This window comes from Empidonax traillii, unplaced genomic scaffold (assembly GCF_003031625.1).
Source record: "Empidonax traillii isolate 1590-97213 ecotype Southwest subspecies unplaced genomic scaffold, ASM303162v1 scaffold1210:size234205, whole genome shotgun sequence".
Classification (NCBI taxonomy): Eukaryota; Metazoa; Chordata; class Aves; order Passeriformes; family Tyrannidae; genus Empidonax; species Empidonax traillii.
The window spans coordinates 165,453-183,501 of record NW_020956403.1 but is presented as its reverse complement, the minus strand read 5'-3'; the positions used below and the strand labels follow the sequence as shown (position 1 = coordinate 183,501).

The following is an 18,049-nucleotide window of genomic DNA, read 5'->3' as shown; positions in this document are numbered from 1 at the left end:
TTTCTTGCGTGTGTTTTTTTTTTTATATAAAACCTGTTCACAAAAATAGTGCAAAACGTCGGGCACCGGCGGGGCCGGGGGGTGGGGTGTTGGGGCTGGCGTTTGGAATGACAAACTTTGGTTGAAGAGGGGCAGGGCTGGGCCTGCTGGGCTCAGGGAGGGGCTTGGCAGCACCTCCCCCTCGGCACGGGCAGCTCTTCCCGGCTCCCGGAGGTTTTTTGGGCATCGGGAGGGGCCGCGGGGGCTCTAAGGGAGGGGCGAGGGGCGCGATGCAAAGCAGGAGGAGGGGGCGTTACTGCGGGGGCTTTGGGGGGACAGGGGATCCCCCTCTCTGCGCTCTGCCCCGGGCCAGAACTTCCCGGCCCGGTGGAGCCCAGGGGTGTGAGCGGATCCCAGTCCCTCCAGGCACGTCGGGTTTGTGCAAGTGCTGTTTGATTCCAGTAAGTACCGTCAGGCTCAGGCAGCAGCGAGAGAGGAGGAGCCCCCGAGCCCCAACCCGCCCTTTAGGTGAGGCGGATCCCGAGCACTTGTTCCAGTTCCTGCCGGCGCTGCTGGACCTGGAGGAGAGCAGAGCAGTCAGAGGGATCCCCTCGGTGCCATGCCAACCCCCTCTGTCCCCCCCCAGGAGCCCACCTTGGCAAAGATGTGTCTGCCCACAGCCTCCTGCGCCCAGGGCTGCTGGTAGAACTCCGCCCGTCGCTCCTCCTCGGGGTTCCCGATCACATCCGTGATGATCTGAGCAACACAAGGGGGTGGGAGCCACATGGAATGAGCACCAGGGATGGACCCAAACCCCCTCCCTCTGCCCAGCACCAGGGTTTTGAGAATTATGGAATTGTTAAGATTGGAAAAGAGCTTTAAGATCATCAAGTCCAACCATCAACTCATAACTAAGCCATGTTCCCAAGAGCCACATCCACACGTTTTCGAACACTTCCAGGGATGGTGACTCCACCACTGCCCTGGGCAGCTGTGCCAGGGCTGGACAGCCTTTTCCACGGAGAAATTTTTCCTAATATCCAACTTAACCCTCCCCTGGCAATACCTCCCCTTTACCTTGAGGTCCCTCCTCTGGGATTTGATCCATTCCTGGATGAAATCCTGTGGGTTGTTGCTGAAGCTCAGCATGAAATCCCTCTGTGTCTTCAGCTGGTTGATGGATTCGATGGTCTCATGAATCTGGGGAGAGGAGAGGGGTGAGAGGGAGCTGTGTCACCCCCCAAACAAGACATCACCCCGCTGCCCCCGGCTCTGCAGGGCTGTCCCCTGGCAGTGCCCCCCACCTTGGCATCCAGGGAGGCAATTTCCTGCTGGTTGGTGGTGGAAGCCAGGAAGTTGCTCATCTGAGCCTTCAGGGGATCGTCCACCTCCACGTCGATGTCGTAGCAGGCAGTCTTCTTCTGGTCATTGGGGTCCACGCTGGGAGGACACGGGGTGTTGGCAGGGGGGGCCCTCCTCACCCTCCACCCTGCTGTGGGGGTGGACTGACCCCCAGACTGCCCCAAGGAACCCCCAGATTTGTTTGGCTGATTCTTCCCCTCATGGGTGACTCGTGCTGACTGTTCCTTTGGGCTGGAGACCTCAAGAAGCCTCCTGGCCCTCCCCTCCCTGGAGCCTGGGGACACTGCCCAGCCCACAAAGCCCCCCATTCCCAATGACACTGCCCAGCCCACAAAGCCCCCCACTCCCAAGGACACTGCCCAGCCCACTGCCCACCCCACAGGGCCCCCCACTCCCGAGGACACTGCCTATCCCACTGCCCATCCCCCAGAGCCCCCCAGCCCCGGGAATGCTGCCCATCCCACTGCCCCCCACCTGATGGTGTGGTTGATGATGATGGGATCCGGGTGCTGCAGGAGCCCCGCCAGCTTCAGGGGGATCTCGGAGAAGCGCATGCGGATGCAGTTGAAGATCTGGAGGGGGCAAAGCAGAGAGTTTGCTGCCCATGGCAGGGCCTTCTGCCACCTGTCCAGGCAGGTGGGTGGATCCCCAGCCCTGGTTTGAGCGTGGCAAGGTGAGGGATGCAAACCAGAGCCTGGGGAAGGGGTAAATGGAGGCTGGGCAGATTGGAGAGTCTGTGACAGCCAGAGAAGAGGCTTTTCCTGGCTGGAGTGGGTGGGAAGGGTGTTTTTCCCCCATCCCAGGGGTGGTACCTGGCGGAAGTAGCGGTTGCAGTTGATGTACTCCTTCTCGTGGCTGTCCTGCAGCTTGTTGTGCTTGATGTAGAGCCAGAGGGCCTGCATGATGCTGGCACGGGTCTGGGTGTGCACCCCCAGCAGCCGGGCCAGGCGGGGGTCCAGCTTGTACTGCGGGGGCTGCAGGGACACAGCAGGGACAGTCATGGAGTTAGCGAGGTTGGAAAAGCCCTCCCAGATCACCCAGTCCAACCTGTGAGCCACTCCCACCCTGCCACCCCACCCACCAACCTCCCTGGGCAGCTCATCCCAACGTTTAACAACCCTTCCCATGAAGAAATTCCTTCTGATGCCCAAAGAAGTGTGGTGGGGGTCGGTCTGTCTGGCACTTGGGAGGCCCCTCTGAGCAGGGAGTCCCACACAGTGTCACCACGGGCTGTGGGTCAGTCCCCCAGAGCTCCCTGTGCTCCCCCTCGTGATCCCTGCACCCCTAACCCTCATCCAAGCCCGTTCCCCACCCCGGGCTGCCCCTCCCAGGTTGGGCCGTGCTGGAGGGAGGGCAGCAGGTACTCCCAGCCCCTGTGAGGCCGCAGGGATCACCATACCTGGTGATCCAACATGAGCAGCAGAGTGCACTTCACGTTGACATCCCCGGGACGCTTCACCTGGAAGCCGTCGGTCTCCTGGGTCGTGGGCATCCGGTGCCACTGCCACACCAAGGGGACACTGGTCAATCCAGGACCAGGATAACCCACTGGGAGCCCACCTCTGGCAGCTCCTGGGAGTCTCATCCCAGGGGGTGACACCCAGTCCACGTGGATGTGCTCCAGCCCAGCCATGGAGCAGCATTTTGGATGGGCTGGGGCAGTTCCAGCCCTGAGTGCTTGAGGTCAAGGGCTCCAACAGCTCCTGGAGCCAGTGCAGGATCAATCCTGCCCCAGCCACGGCAGGGGATGCACATCAGAGCTGCTCACAATCCCACATGTGGAGGGGATTCCACCACCGCAGAAATCAGCGTTTCCCACAGGAAAAAGCAAGAGCAGGGTCCAGGCAGGAGCACCCAAGAAAGGTCTGATGCCACTCACAGTGTTTAATCTCCCTGTGAGGACTTTCCAGCAAGGCTGACAGGCGAGAGGGGCAGCCCCTTCTTCCCACACGGCACCAAATGTGTGTGGATGAGCCTCCTGAGTGGCATCATCACCCTTTTGGGGCCTCACTCTGCCAACCTGGGGGGTCCAGGGCTCCCCGAGCTGCCTCTGGAGCCACGTCCTCGCTGCAGCCCCACAACTCCTGGCTCTGGCTGCAGCCTTTGCAGGGTTGGCAGCAGCAGCTGCTGCCAGGAACCAGCACCCAGGGAAGAAAATGCAGCCCCTAAACTCGAGCCCGGAAAGCAGCTGAGGAGGGTTTGGCACCCCCTGGCACACAGAAACACCTTGCCCACCCCTCTCTTGCAGCAGGACATGCCCCTGGGCTGGGGGAGCTGAGCACCCAGAGGGGAAGCAGCACTCCTCGTGCCTCACCTCCACCAGATGGTTGTCTGGGCCATACAGCTCCTTGTCCAGCTCGATGACGAGGCTCTTGAAGAAAGAGGAGAACTTCCTCTTCTGCTTGCTGGGCTGCAAACAGAGCAGCAGAGATTTGTCTGACCCCTCCAGCCAGGGAGGGCCTCAGCCCACGCCCACCTCCAGCCCCTGGAGCAGGGCCGTGTCCATCCCAGACGAGCTCTTGGCTCACAGCACCAGCCCTTCATCCCTCCTGGATCCTTGGGGATCAGCATTCCTCCCCCACCACTCCATCCCTCCCAGATCCTTACATCCTCCAGCAGTTTGCCCTCCACACGCAGCTCCCAGGAGGCCACACGCTCCCCTCCCTCTCCCTCTTCCTTGGCCGGGGTGAAAGTGTTGGAGATGTAAATCCTCAGCTTCCGCTTTTGCTGTGGAATGGGAAAACCAGAGGGTGAGGATGATTGGAGAGAGAAGGTCACTGCAGCACCCACTCCTACTTCTGCATGAGAGGGAATGGTCTCAAGTTTGCACCGGGGGAGGTTTGGATTAAAATGAAATTAGATTAATTATTACATTAAATATTAGGGAAAACTTATTCCCAGAAAGGCTTGTAAAGCACTGGAACAGGCTGCCCAGGGCACAGGTAGAGTCACCATCCCTGGAACTGTCCAAAAGATGTGTGGACATGGCACCTGGGGACATGGTTTAGTGCTGGTGCTGGGCTGATGGTTGGACTTGGTGGTCTTAGAGGTTTATTCCCAACCTTGCCAACGCTGTGATTCCAGGATCCCGTGCTTTGCAGCCCCCACCCCTCCCAGGCAGGGCTGCCACGCACCGTCAGGGGTTTCTTTATGGCCTCCTGGATCTCCATCCTCTTCCGAGCGATGGTTTGGTCCAGCTTGCGCTCAAAGGCCAGGAGGTCCATGTAGGCCTGAGATTCTGGCACCAGCTCCCGGATCTGGCACGTGGAAAGCGTCAGTCCCTTGAGGGCTGGGGTGGGGCTGGATCCCCCCCACAGCCCCAGCAGCGCAGCCAGTGCTGGGCTGACACACCAAGCAGCACGAAATGAATCCCTGGATTGTCAGGAGGGACCTCCAGGAAAGGCTTAGGGTCCTCCTGAGTTCCCCACCCCAAGCCATTGCTGTTCCCTGCTTGCTCTAAGTCTTGCTTGTCCAACTCTAAAACACCCCAAACCACTCCTGCCACCCCAGAGGAAGAGACAGAAATATTCCAGGTCAGTTTGGGACTGCACAGCAATGCCCAGTGGGCAGGAGGCAGCTCAGTAGATCCTTCTCTTGTGGGGACCCCCTCACCCCCCTGCAGCAGCTCAGCTCCACATCCCCAACACCAAGGTAATCACTCACCCTCTGTGGCAGCACCTTGTCAGCCATCTTCCTCCTTTTCACCCTGCAAAGGCACAGAGACAGGCAAAAAACACAACCCTGCAGCACCCACAGGACATCCCACTGCCTGCCCGGTGTGGGGTTGGGTACTGGGAAAAGGTTCTTCCCCCAGAGGGTGGTTGGCACTGAACAGGCTCCCCAGGGCAGTGGGCACAGCCCCAAGGCTGCCAGAGCTCCAGGAGGGTTTGGACAACGCTCCGAGGGACAGGGGGGGATTGTTGGGGTGTCTGTGCAGGGACTGGATGGTCCTTGTGGGTCCCTCCCCACTCAGGATACTGCTGATGACTGTGGGAGAAAGGTGTGGGATGTCAGAGCCTGTCACCAGGGGAGGAAATCCAGGCCTCAGTTTGCTTTGCTGCTGCAGGGCAGGAGCAAGGGGAGGTGGGAAAGGCAAAGCCATGGTTTCAGGGCAGTGTTCCCGGGTTTTCTTTCTGGGAACGGCCATCACAATCTCCCAGGGCTACAAACCAATGCCCACTGCCCGGAAGTCACTTAAAACCAGCTGAAAACAAACCAGCCTTGCCACAGTGGGACCAAAATCCTGGTGGACAGAGGGAGCAAGGTGGTCTCCAGAGCCACAGCAGCTGAGCCCACCCTGGTGCCCCCACCTGAGCTCCTGTCAATGCCTGGACACAGCAGGGAACACCCTCCTCCCACTGTGCTGCACAGGAGATGGGGCAGAGTCCAGCAGCACGGGGCAATCCCGTCCCTCTGGCAGCGGGATAACCCACGTGGGAATCGGTGCTGCCATCCTGAGGGGCCCAAGGGACAACAGGCTGGCCCCAGGAGGACATCTGGGGAGGGGTCAGAGCTCTCCCTGCCACACAAACACCTCCTGGCCACCCCCATCGGCAGCTGGCAGCTCCTAATCCCTGGATCTGCAGCCAGCCGGGAGCAAGGACACCCGGTCAGCCGGGCATGGCTGATCCCAGAGCCCGGCCCTGGGCAATGGGGACACAGTATGTGGCTGCTGACGTCCCTGCTGGGACAAGCTGCTCCCTGCCCTTAATCCCCAGCTCGACCTGGAGCACCTGTGGGAGGCACAGCCCAGAGAGGGAGAAGGGAATGGGACCTGAGTATCCACGAGCACCAAGGGATGCTGCCCTCAGGAACAGCTCCCAGAAAACAGGAGGGATTAGTGGTGTTGTAAACAAGCAAGGAGCTGCTGGCACGACCCCCACGGAGAGTCCTGCCCAGACTGCAGCTCCCGGGAGCATCCCTACAACCCACAACCCCCCTGCTGTGCTTCCAGCCACGTCTGTGCCTGCCAGAGCCTGGACAGACCCCTGTGAGGAGGAGACAGGCACAGACACACACCAGGAGGCTCTTTGGTTACTGGTGTGGAGAGCAGAGTGTGAGGAGGCTGCAAACTGAGTCACCTTGGCCCCATCCCCCACCTCATTGTCACAAAATATCCCATTCCCGAGCTCTGGCAGGTTCCCCCCTGCCTGTGGTGCCAGTCTGGGGGAAATCTCTGCAGCAGGGCAGGGAGCTGGGGGTCTGTGCACGACCTGACAGTTGTCAGACACTTCAGTAGGGACCTAGAGAGGTTTGGGGATCTTAAAGACAGTCAAACAGCTACTGAACACAGCCCTGGGCACCCTGCCCTAAATTAAATTCATCTTTTTCTACCTCGGTATCTGCAGGGATATCTCACTAAATAAACACATGTTTCTGAAACAGGGCTCTCCTGTGGCCTGGAGAGTTTCACAGCAGCAGATCTTCCTGAGTGACTGGGGCTGGCTTTAACAACACAGCTCGTGGCTGCAGTTCAGAGGTAAAGTAGCACAACATGAGGGCAGGCACAAACTGGATTCGTTTGGAGGCAGCGATGCAGCATCCTTTCAGCACAGATTAGTTAGTCCTGGGAACAGGCAAGGACAGATTGGAGCAGCCTGGGACAGTGGCAGGGCGTGGAACTGGATGAGCTTTAAGGTCCCTCCCAACCCAAACCATTCCACGAAGCGCAACCAGGACCCAGCAGGACAACCCGCCCTCCTCCTGCCTCCCTGGAGCAGAGCGTTCCAGCCCCTTACCCTCTCCTCTGGGTGGCCATGGGTGGCTGTGCCTGGGGGGTCAGCAGGCGCTTCCTGAAGGGATCCATCATGGATTGGGGCAGGCCGGGCCTCATGGGGGAGGCTGCTCCGTACGGGGGGGCTCCGGGCGGCCCCACCTGCAGCCCTGCCATGGGCATCCTGCCTCCGGGGGGCATCCCAGGGCGCTGCTGGCAAGAGAGGAGAGTTAAACACTGCCCTGCACAGGCCTGACCTCGGCTGGGTCCTGCCAGCCACCTCCCCTCCACCTCCTTCCCCGGAGAGATCACGGAGGGTTCATCCCCCAAGGACAAGGCAGCGAGGAGGGGATGACAGCAGGAGCTGCAGCCTTTCCTTGCTGCAGGAAGAGCAGGGGGAAAGCAGAAGCCACAGGGGAAGCGTGCCCTGCCAGCTGGCACGGGGCTGAAGCCACTCGTGGCCCGGAGCCACCAGACCTGGAGCGTCACGAGGGCACTGCCTGCAAAGCGCTGCTCAAAACACTGAAACGGGCACCTAGAGAGGTTTGGGGATCTTAAAGACAGTCAAACAGCTACTGAACACAGCCCTGGGCACCCTGCCCTAAATTAAATTCATCTTTTTCTACCTCGGTATCTGCTGGGATATCTCACTAAATAAACACATGTTTCTGAAACAGGGCTCTCCTGTGGCCTGGAGAGAGTTTCACAGCAGAAGATCTTCCTGTGACTAAGTGACTGGTTTTAACAACACAGGTCGTGGCTGCAGTTCAGAGGTAAAGTAGCACAACATGAGGGCAGACACAAACTGGATTCGTTTGGAAGCAGCGATGCAGCCCGGGGACCTCGTGGGTTGTGCAATGGGTTCCTCTCCGGAAAGCAGCACAGGGAGAGGGGGGAGCAGGGCAATCCCACTTCCTGACAGCAGGCAGGAAGAAAGCTGAGGGATGGAGGAAGCAAGAGCTCACCCCCTGCCAGCAGCCAGCTCCATCTCTCGGACAGGGAATTCAGGAGACACCACAATACCCAACCACTGCAAGGGTTGCCAGCCCAGGGCAGCCCTGGAGCACCCCCAGAGCAGTGGCTGGGCCTCACAGGTGCCACCAGGTTAACACCCACCACCCCACTGGGACCCTCAACCACCCCATGACCCACCAGCTGCCCCTACGTGCTCCAGCCTGCTCCACCCCAGGGCTGGAGCCAGCAGCTTCCCAGGATCCTTTGATCCTTGAGGCTGGGAGAGCCACCAAGCCAGCAGAGCAACATTTCTCCCCTGCCCTCAGGCTCTTCAACGTGCCAGGACATCCCCTCAGCTCCTCTCCCCGTCCTGCCAGGGGCACAAGGACTGTGCTGTGAAGGGAGCTAGGGGAGCCACCTCCTTCCCTGCACACACAGGGATCAGTTTTGGAGCACGCCCTGGATGCAGGAGTGGGAGCACAGGGGTTGGTCTGAAAGCGGCTGGAGCCAAAACACCCCCCCTCCCCAAAAAACACACCTCAACCTCCCCAAAAAGCCGGGAAACACAAACCCCAGGAGCCTCAGCTGCACCACGGGTGCCTCAGCAAGGGGGAGATGGTGAAAAGAGCGTGTTGCAGCCGGGAGCCGGGCAGCAGCGGGGCCCCAGGATTAGTGCCGCACGTGGGAGCTCAAAAACACGCACACGGCACAGGCTGAGCCCCTTACACAACCAAACACGGCTCCACCGCCGCTTTGAAGAGGCACCTCCGGAGCCTGGGCTGGCTGACCTGCCCCTGCTGCAGGGCAGGAGCCTCCTCCTTCCTCCTCTCGGCTCCCAGATGTTCCTCTCCTCTCTCTCTCCCCCCACTCCGGATCGGCCGCATTTTTTGCGCAACTCCTCGTGACTGTGTCAGCATCGCCCGGAACCGGAGCCGGCAGCACTTTTTGGTTTTGTTTTGTTTTTTTTTTTTGCCAAAAAACCCACACAGTTTTCGGCGGGTTTATCATGAAATCCGTTGTGGCAGGGCTGGGAGGAGGGGCAGCCCCCACGCCCTCTGCAAAACGAGAAACCGCAGTAAATATTGTTCTGCCGGTTCAGCACGGAGGGCTGTGCAACCCGTAACAGTGCTGACTCACCTGCAAAGGCTTCCTGGGGGAACAGGAGCAGCTGTGAAACTTTTAATTTCGAAGCCCTGGGCCCCAGGAGAAGCTCAGTGCAGCGCTGAGGCTGCAAACAGAACCTGCAGCTCCCCAGAGAGGGCAGATGGCTGGCAGGGAAACCCCTGCCCTGGGTGTTTTTCAAGCCCACACGTGATCAGTGCTGAAGGAAAACTGCTTGGAAGGCGAGGGAGGTTCCCTACAGGACTACACAGCCCCTTCCCTGCACATGGAATGCTGTTGGCAACTTGCTTGGAGGTGGCATGGCCACAAGCAGCTCCCGTCCTTCAGCCAGGGCAGCTCTCGTCACGCCCTGAGGTCTCTCCTATCTCCCTCTGCCACTCCATGGGTCACATTCTGATCTATCCCTAAAATGAGAGATTTGGAGGCTTGGCTGAAGTCAGCTGAGGGAGTCTTTGACAGCTCCGTATCAGTGACAACACCTTCTGCAAGGTCTCCTGCATGTCCATCTGCTCTTTGAAGGGCCGGACTGCTCAGCTGAAACAATTCTGTTGGCAGGGGGAGGTTCAGCACAAGGATGAACTGATCTGTCCTACTTCAACTTTAACATCAACTCCAAAAGCACCTGAGAGCCATCAGCCACAGTTCAGCTGGCGGGGGAGCGAGTTCCAGCCCACCAGGGACCTGTATTTGATCGCTTGGATGAGCAATAAAAGGGAGGGCAGAACCCTCCATAGGGATGTGGTTTTTTCTTTTCTCTCAGTTTACCCTCAAGCTTTTCACATTTCTAACAGAGAAGCCTCTAGGCTCAACCAGTGACTTCACCCCTGTCCTGGGCAGGCTCAGCCTCTCACCTCCTGCCCAAAGGCTGCCACGACCCATCTCACACAAGCGCAGCCTTCAATCTCCAGCAAAGCCAGGAAGCAGCACCACAGCCCTGGGGGTGAAGCCTGTTTACAGCCCCTTTTGGAAGCCCTGGAAATGAGCAGGATGCAGGAGGGCTTAAACTCAGGAAATTTCATTAAACCAGCTCAAACCCAGGAGTCCTCACTCAGCTCGTTCCTGTCCAACACCCCCTGGTCCCTCTGCCCACCCCTCCGTGTCCCGCCCCGTCCCCTCCCCGCCGGCGGGGCGGACAAAGGGCAAACCGTGCAAGCTCAGCGCCGAGGAACAAGCTGGATCCCATCCAGCCTTCCCTGCGGAGCCTTTGGAAATGGGACACAAACCAGCTTGTTTCTGCTCCCTGCCAAAGCCCAAGGAACGGATGGGGCTGGCTGCGGTTTAGCGGTTCATCCCAGGTCAGCGCGCAGGCCGCTTTGCCTTTGGGGAGCTCTGCTCAGGCTCAGCCTCAGCCCAATCCACCGGCAGGCCAGGAGGCTTCCTGAGGGATGTTCCTTGGCGTGACAGGAGCCTCTGTGCCTGCCAGAGGCCCCTTCTTGAGGAAGGGCAGCCCAGAAATCGGGGGCTGGTAGCAGAGGAGCAATAAATCACAGGATGGGTCTGCAGGAGGAAGAATGAGTTGAAGCGAAAGCAGCAATTCTAAAAACAGCTCGAGAGCCTCTTCATCTTCCCTCCAAGGTCACAGCTCTTCCTGGCATCTCCACAGCCAGGGGGAAAGGCTCTTCCCCAACACACGTCCTGTTCTGCTCCGTCCAGAGACATGTGATCCAACTCTGGACACGCTAACAAGTCAGGCAGTGGGAGTCCACATCCATCCTTGCCTGGGGCTCTGGGAGCAGAGCCCTGGCCAGGAAACGAGAGCTCTTCCTGCACGTTCCCTCCCCTCATGCCCAGGCAGCAGCACTTCCCATTAGGATTCAGAAACAATTCAGACAGGATTGGAGCTCCACATGGGGCTGGGCTCAAGGAGAGCTCGGCTGCCTAAAGCCACCACTCATCCCAGGGCTTTGCACGGATCAGGACCAACTGAGCCCCCCAGCACACCCCAAAAGATGCTTCCCCTCCTTTGTTTGTCCTTATCTGTGAGCAAATGCCTCTTGGGAAGGTGCCAGGAAGAGCCTGGGTTGGTGCTGGCAGGGATCTTGATCTGGGAGGTGGTGGTGCTATCGAGATGTCATTGCAGGCTGCAATCACTCCCTCAGCTCCCAGCAAGCCCCCAAATTGCTCCCAAACTGCCCCATGCATCTTATCACGCTTGGAAAAGCTGACAGGTTTGGATATGGGAGGAGCTTCAGGAGCCAGATCACTTATCAGCTCAAAACCGTAGACAAGGAAGTAGTAAATCAAAGGGAGAAGGGCACAGCACCAGGAACAGCCTCCCAGCAGATTGAGGACACATGCTGGGAACGTCTCCAGCACCAGGAGAGCTCTCTGGATCAGGACAAACCTGCCTATCCAAGGTCTCCCACCTGGAGCTGCGGATGTTACAGAAAGGAAGGTCACAGGGATCCAGATCATAACACGGGCAGTAACAACAGCAGCAGGAACAAGGAACAAAGGTGTTGGGTTCCTCCCCAGAGCTGCTAACCCAGCGTGAGGCACAGGGGAGGAGCAGGGATGGGCACCTGGCACAAACCCCTGCAGTGCCAAACTGCTCAGGGAGTGGCTCCTGGGAAGGTCCTGTGGAGGCAGAGGGGGCGAGGGCCTCCAGAAGCAAGTCCTGAGGATGTTGTTTTTCCCCCAGAACTTCACTGTCAGGCGGTCTCTGTGCTGCCTCCCTCCCCCTTGCTCCGAGAGGACACTGTTCATCTGCTTTGTATCATCGCTGAAACCAACTCCAGGCTCGGGCTGTGATGAAACCTGCCTTGGAAACCCTCTCCCTTGGGAAGGGTGGGGTCGTCCAGCACAAGCAGCATCCCAGCTTTCTGGACCAGCTCCAGCCCTGGCTGTTGTCTCCAGGCCCCCTTCAAGCCAATCCCAGTGAGCAGGAACATTGTTCTTCTGTGCTCCCAAACTGGGTGGATTTCTCGTGTTCCACATCCTCTCCGACATGTCCAGGCCTCCCCAGCTTCCACCTGGCTCCACACCAGCAACCCACACTTCTGCAGCTCCTCCATCCCGCTGTCTCCATGCATTTCTCCATGAAGCACGACTCTGCTTTCCTTCCCACTGCCACCTGCCCAGGGATGGGATCACCGAGTTGCTTCCAGGCTTAGGAGTTTCCTGAACTGCAACAACCTCCTGTCCCAGGAAACCAGGCTCTGTTTTGACAGCAAATACCTTTATGGAGACACCTAATTTTGCCACCTCTGTGCACCAGTGAAGCATCAGCTTGGGGTCACAGTGAGGCAGTGAGAGCACTGCCTTCCAAGGTCCCATCCCCACAGAGACCCCCACTGATCCCTGTCACAGTGTCAATCCCATAACTCGGGGAAAAACTCAGTCCTAACTCCAAAACTGGTACCTGAACAAACAGGATGCTCCCTTCTCACTGAACTCAGCGGGACAGCACAACGTGGATGCTGGGGCTCAGCCTCGGCATCCCTGCTGCCCCAGGCACAGGGATCAGGATGGGGGATCTGCCCACAGACCCACCCACACACAGCCTGACAGCTCAAGCCGATCACCCTCCTCCTGGGAAAAGCCCTCTCCTTCCTGCTCCAGGCATAGCACCAGCACCTGGCTGCCCTGGACACATCAGCTCCCAGAAGGAACTCCCAAAGGGAGTCACCCTCTAGGATTCCCCGTTTGAGGCTCCAGCAAAATCCCCAGCAGGCCCACAAGGATGTCAAAAGGACGAGCATATGTTTCATAATCCAGCGATTAGAGCCCCTAAGCCCTCTCCGGAGTGGACGGGGGCCTGTCGTGTCTCCTGGTGCCCAAATAACGCAGCTCCTCATTAAGCCGGGACTAACAAAGCCGAGGAGTCCTCCGGGCACAGCAGGGATGGCCACGGGGAGGGGAGGGGCTGTTTTTCCCAGCCGGGGAGTTGCAAAACAAAAGGGCTGACCCTCTGGATCATTTCCCTTCCTAAGCACAGAGATGCAGCTTGTGGCTGGACACGGAGCCACTCATCAGCAGCCCCGGGGCTGATGCCACAGGGGAAGGGATGCATGGGATGCATCACCCCGTGCTCCCAACACCTGCTCAGATCCCAGCCAGCAGCAGGGAGGGGGGAACGCCAGCATATGCCAGCCTGTTTACCCGGCTGCTCCAGCCTGGCTCCAGCTTCCCAGCTGGATTTTGCAACCTGCCCCACGGAAGGTCAGGGCAGACGGCCGTGGCTGAGCCAGCTCCATTCCCAACGCCGTTTTTTTGGCGTTTTTTTTTCAGGCTGCAGGAGGAAGTCGTTTCCTCATCCTGCATTAGCGAGCTGGAATTTCCCTCAGCTTGGGCTATTTCTGAAGTTTTAATTCAGGCAAATAAGGCACAGCTCTGGAGGAGGCATCGGCTTCCCCGGGAGAACGTGTTGTTGCACAACTGGGCTCCTCCATTTCCAGCCTGCCTGGAAAACTCAGCCTTACACCAGAAAACTACGGACCAAAATAATCAGCACGAGCCTCAGAGCGCACCGACAGGCCGGGTGTGCAAGGGGGAGCAGGAGGGTATGTCAGGATATACTTCTTACCGTTGGAATATCATAGGAACACGGAATGGTTTGAGTGGGAAAGGACTTTAAAGCCCTTCCAGTCCCACTCCCTGCCACGGGCAGGGACACCTTCCACCAGCCCAGGTTGCTCCAAGCCCTGTCCAACCTGGCCTTGGACATTTCCAAGGATGAGGCAACCTGTGCCAGGGCCTCACCACCCTCACAGGGAAGAATATCCCACCTAACCCTGCCCTCTGGCAGTGGTAAGCTGTTCCCGTTTCCCCTCGTCTTGTCGCTCCAGGCCCTTGTAAACATTCCTCTTACTGCCTGAAAACACTCACGAGAGATGCTCAGGCTGCAAAACGAGCGATTTGTTTGCTTTCTGAGCTGCTTTGCCCCAGCATTACCAAGCACCTGGTCTCCTCATCCACCACTTCACCACCTCTTTTTCCTTCCCGAGGATCCACGGAGAGGATACAGAGAGGATGCACACCTGCACCGCACACACCTCGTGGTTACCTCCACCTCTGCCAAGGACGCAGACAAAGTGTTCCAGGCGGTTCCTGGCCGTGGGACGGGATGGGATGGGGGTGGCTGCGGATCCGGACCGGGGCTCACGGTTCCAGCACCCCCCACCCCGGGGCATGGGGGGGGTTCCCCCCCGCTGCTGTCCCCCCGTTCCCCGCGTTGGGAACGGGCCCGGACAAACTTTTACCGGGCTTTGAGACTAAAAAGTGGGAAGGGTGGGAAGAAGGCGGCGTCCCGAGTAAAACGCGCAGGAAAACGGTCCCACCGGGGCTCCGGGCGGGGGTCCCGGGCCCCGCTCGGGGCGATGCCGCCCAGGCCCGGCCACGCTGCCCCGCCAAGGCCCCGCGGGCCGGCCCAGCACCGCCACCCTCGCCAGGGCCCCTCGGAGCCCCCTTGCCCCCCCCTCGGTGATTCCCCCCGCGCTCCTCACCTGGTACTGCGCGGCGGCCGGGCCCATGGCGCGGTACCCCGGGGCGGCGGCGGCGGCGGGCGCGGGGCTGGGGCCGCGCAGCAGGGCGGTGGCGGGCCCCGGGGCTGGCGGGGCGGCGGCGGGGGGCAGCGGGCTGAGCGGGAAGGCGCCGCGGCCGGCCATGGCGGGGCCGGGCGGAGGGACCGGCCGGGAGGGAGGGAAGGAGGGAGGGAGGGACGGATGGACGGGGAGGCCCCAGCGGCGGCTCCGCTGCGGCGGCGCCCCTGGAGCGAGTCAGCGCCAGGCACGGCTGGCCACGCCCCCGGCCCCCGGGGACACGCCCCCGGGGATCGCCCCGCCCCCGCCCGGGACACGCCCACGGGGAACGCCCCGCCCCCGTCCACGGGGATACGCCCACGGGGAACGCCCCGCCCCCGTCCACGGGGATACGCCCACGGGGAACGCCCCGTCCACGGGGATACGCCCATCCCGGTGAGGCTCCGCCCACGGGGCGTGGGGGGGGTGTAGTGTGTGAAATGTGTGTGATGTACATGTGTGTGTAATCTACACGTGTTTGTTATGTACGTGCGTGTAAAGTACATGTGTGTATAATGTACATGTGGGTGTAATGTACCTGTGTGTAATGTACATGTGTGTGTAATGTACGTGTATGTTATGTACATGTGCGTTATGTATGTGTGTGTGATGTACGTGTGTGTGTAATGTACATATGTGTGTTATGTACATGTATGCGTAATGTGCATGTGTGTAATGCATGTGTGTAATGTACATGTGTGTGAGTAACGTACACGTGTGTGTATTGTGTGTGTGTAATGTACATATGTGTTTTATGTACATGTGTGTGTAATGTGCATGTGTGTAACGCCTGTGTGTAATGTACAGGTGTTTGTGTGCATGTGCAGACCCTCAAAAGTTGACGCTGGGCTACTGCAAGTGAATGAACCACAGCCCTTTCCCCCAGGAAAGAAAGCCTGGAGCTCAGGATCTCCAGGTGATGGACTCCACGGGGCACCTCTAGGGTGTAGAGACCTTTGTGTCCTGGCCTCGTTTTTCTGGGAGGAATCTTTGCCCGTCTTCAGTTTTGAGCGGGGGAACCCACAATCTCGGCACTAAACTCCTGCAAGAGAACAAATGACAGCCCATTCCCCCGGGAATGAAAGCCTGCAGCCTTAGGGTCTCAGGGGCAAATGAAGGGCCTCCCAGGGCGTTCCACGGGCAGCAAGAACTTTCTGTCCTGGCCCCTTTTGTCTGGGAGGAATCTTCATCCCTATTCAAATTTGGGGCACTTGGCTCCTGCAAGGGAAAACCAGCTCTTTCCCCCAGGAAAGAAAGCCTGTAGGCTCAGTGTCTCAGGTGCAGGTGATGGACCTCCCACGGTACCCCACGGGCAGCAAGTCACCCCAAGCCACCCCTTCTTTCCCAGCCGTGGGTGACCTCCCTGGAGATCCATTAGCACTGGGTATTTAGCCTAATTTTTAAGAGGTTTTACCTCTTCAGAGATCAGGATTAAACTGGGGGTTGATCCAGCTGGAAAACTTCCTCCCCTCTTTCCAAAACCACCCGGGAGACCTTCCCGGGCTCAGCCCCTCTGGAAACCCTCGGTGATTGAAGAGGGCATTGGAACACCATCGGTGCTTCGGCACAAGAGGGCACTGAAACACCGCCGCGATCAGGAGTTTGTGCCGCCAGAAAAATCCCTTGTACCCCTTCCCCTTCGCTCGGAGGGGCGAGCAGACACATCCAGGGGCTGCTGCTGCCCCACTCCGTGGCACACGTTTCCATCCCTAAAATTCCACGTCCTTAAAACGAAGGGAGCAAGGGCTGAGCAGAGCCAGCACCTCCTCCTGCAGGAGCAGACCTGTCATTTCCGCGGCTCGGACCAGAAAGAACAACCAAATCCCTCAAGAGCTCTGGGGTTTTTGAGGTCGAACACCTGCTCACTGCCTGCAAAGCAAAATCCCCTTTAACCTGCCGGGGTGGGAGCCGGTGGGAATCAGGAGCCAGCTGTGATCTGCAGACCTGGAAGCTTTTAATTGATATTAATATCATAAATGCAAATCGTATTAGCTCTCTGGACCTTTACCAATAGCAGTGCTGATTATTCCATATAAATCAAATTTACCGGCCTATAAACATTAGTACATCCCACAGACATATTCACCCTCGTAAAAAAAAACACATCAATTGCTGCCTGACTGTATTAGTGGAAATAAATTACAAAACTTTATCTCCCTGCCATAATTATGGGCGAAGCCACATAAAAGAGACACTTAAGAAGATGCTTCTGTGTCGATTGTTACAGAAGTTGCTGATGCTCTCCAGCTCCTTCAAACCGCTGTGAATTGTGTATAATTGAGGGATTTGAAAGCCTTCAATGACTAAGTGATAAAGCTGTCACTTTTGGAAGCCCTGAAACGCTTGTGGGAGCAATTTCTGTGCAAGTGGGGAGGAAAAAAAACCCCTACTAATTAAGCACTGGGAGGCAGGATAGATCCCTTTACTTTTTATTTTTGGCGATGGATGAAGAGGAAAAAAGTGTCTGGTTGAGGGGAAAAAAGAGTTTGTGTTGTTCAGCTCCTCAAAAAGAGGGCTGTGATGTGGCTTTACTCAAATGGGAGATCTCAGGAAGAGCTAAACACGCAGGGGAATAAAAGTACAAGAGGGAAATGGTGGCTGGGAGGGAACTGGGTGAGAAACGAGGCTTGTGCTTCGAGCAGGGAGGTTCAACCTGTGAGGAAGCCTCTTGAGGAAAAGGTAGGTTTTCCTGTAGACCCAGAATGGTTTGAGGTGCTTCATTCCCACATGACTTTTTTGGGGAATTGGGGGGATGGAGTGGCCTGTGGTGGTGAGAAGGTCTCAATGATTGACCATTGGATGAGCCTGTGGATCTGTAGCAGGAGGAATGAAGAGTAAGTTGGGGACTTGTTGACTTCCTGGCTGGTTTCTCACCCGTTGAAGTCACACAGAGGGAGCTGCAGGTGGTCCTGCACCCAGAAGGAAAGGGTGAGAGCAACTCTCCTGTTCTTCTGCATCTCTCAGCTCTGTCTTCTCCTCCAGGTCTGTCTCGAGAGCGTGGTGCTCCTGTTTCCATAGCAATGTGTCTCACCAGCACACAGACTCCAGCACACTTTATCTCTGTATCACCCCTGAGCAGGAGAGGAGCACTGTTGTCCCCAGCTCCTGGCGGTAGAGGAAGGCACTGGGATGGAAACCTCAAGTGAAGTGGGCACCAAAAACCCCACTCAAAGCCTCAGAGACTTTGTGTGGTCACCCAGGTGGTCAGATATCCAGGGCAGAGGCAAACATCTCCACCCTTGCTCAGCCCCACGGTGTTTTTTCCAGTGTGGCTCCACCACAGACGGTGCTCACGACCTCATCTCTTCTCCCTGTGCTCTGTGACAAGGAGTGATTAAGATGTTTAATAAGTTGGAATTTATTCTTTGTCTCTGTCTGAGGCTGTTCAAGGAGCAATAAA

The 18,049-nt window shown here is 58.2% G+C and overlaps 1 protein-coding gene across 2 annotated transcripts; it reads right to left on the bottom strand.

Annotated features, from left to right (window-relative positions):
• Window positions 1–5: 5 nt before the first annotated feature.
• Window positions 6–14,589, bottom strand: SMARCD2 (SWI/SNF related, matrix associated, actin dependent regulator of chromatin, subfamily d, member 2). Of its 2 annotated transcripts, none has more exons than XM_027905797.1 (13): window positions 14,575–14,589; window positions 7,080–7,264; window positions 5,005–5,047; window positions 4,476–4,598; window positions 3,949–4,068; window positions 3,656–3,751; window positions 2,741–2,842; window positions 2,154–2,315; window positions 1,816–1,913; window positions 1,284–1,419; window positions 1,057–1,179; window positions 634–735; window positions 6–557 (listed from the first exon to the last, which is right to left on the bottom strand). In XM_027905797.1, the coding sequence occupies exons 2-13, from the start codon at window positions 7,253–7,255 to the stop codon at window positions 504–506; spliced, it is 1,335 nt and encodes a 444-aa protein (XP_027761598.1). In that variant the 5' UTR covers window positions 7,256–7,264; window positions 14,575–14,589; the 3' UTR covers window positions 6–503. The 2 variants fall into 2 exon arrangements, with proteins under 2 accessions (XP_027761598.1, XP_027761599.1); XM_027905798.1 differs by lacking the exon at window positions 14,575–14,589 and adding an exon at window positions 9,146–9,158.
• Window positions 14,590–18,049: the final 3,460 nt, after the last annotated feature.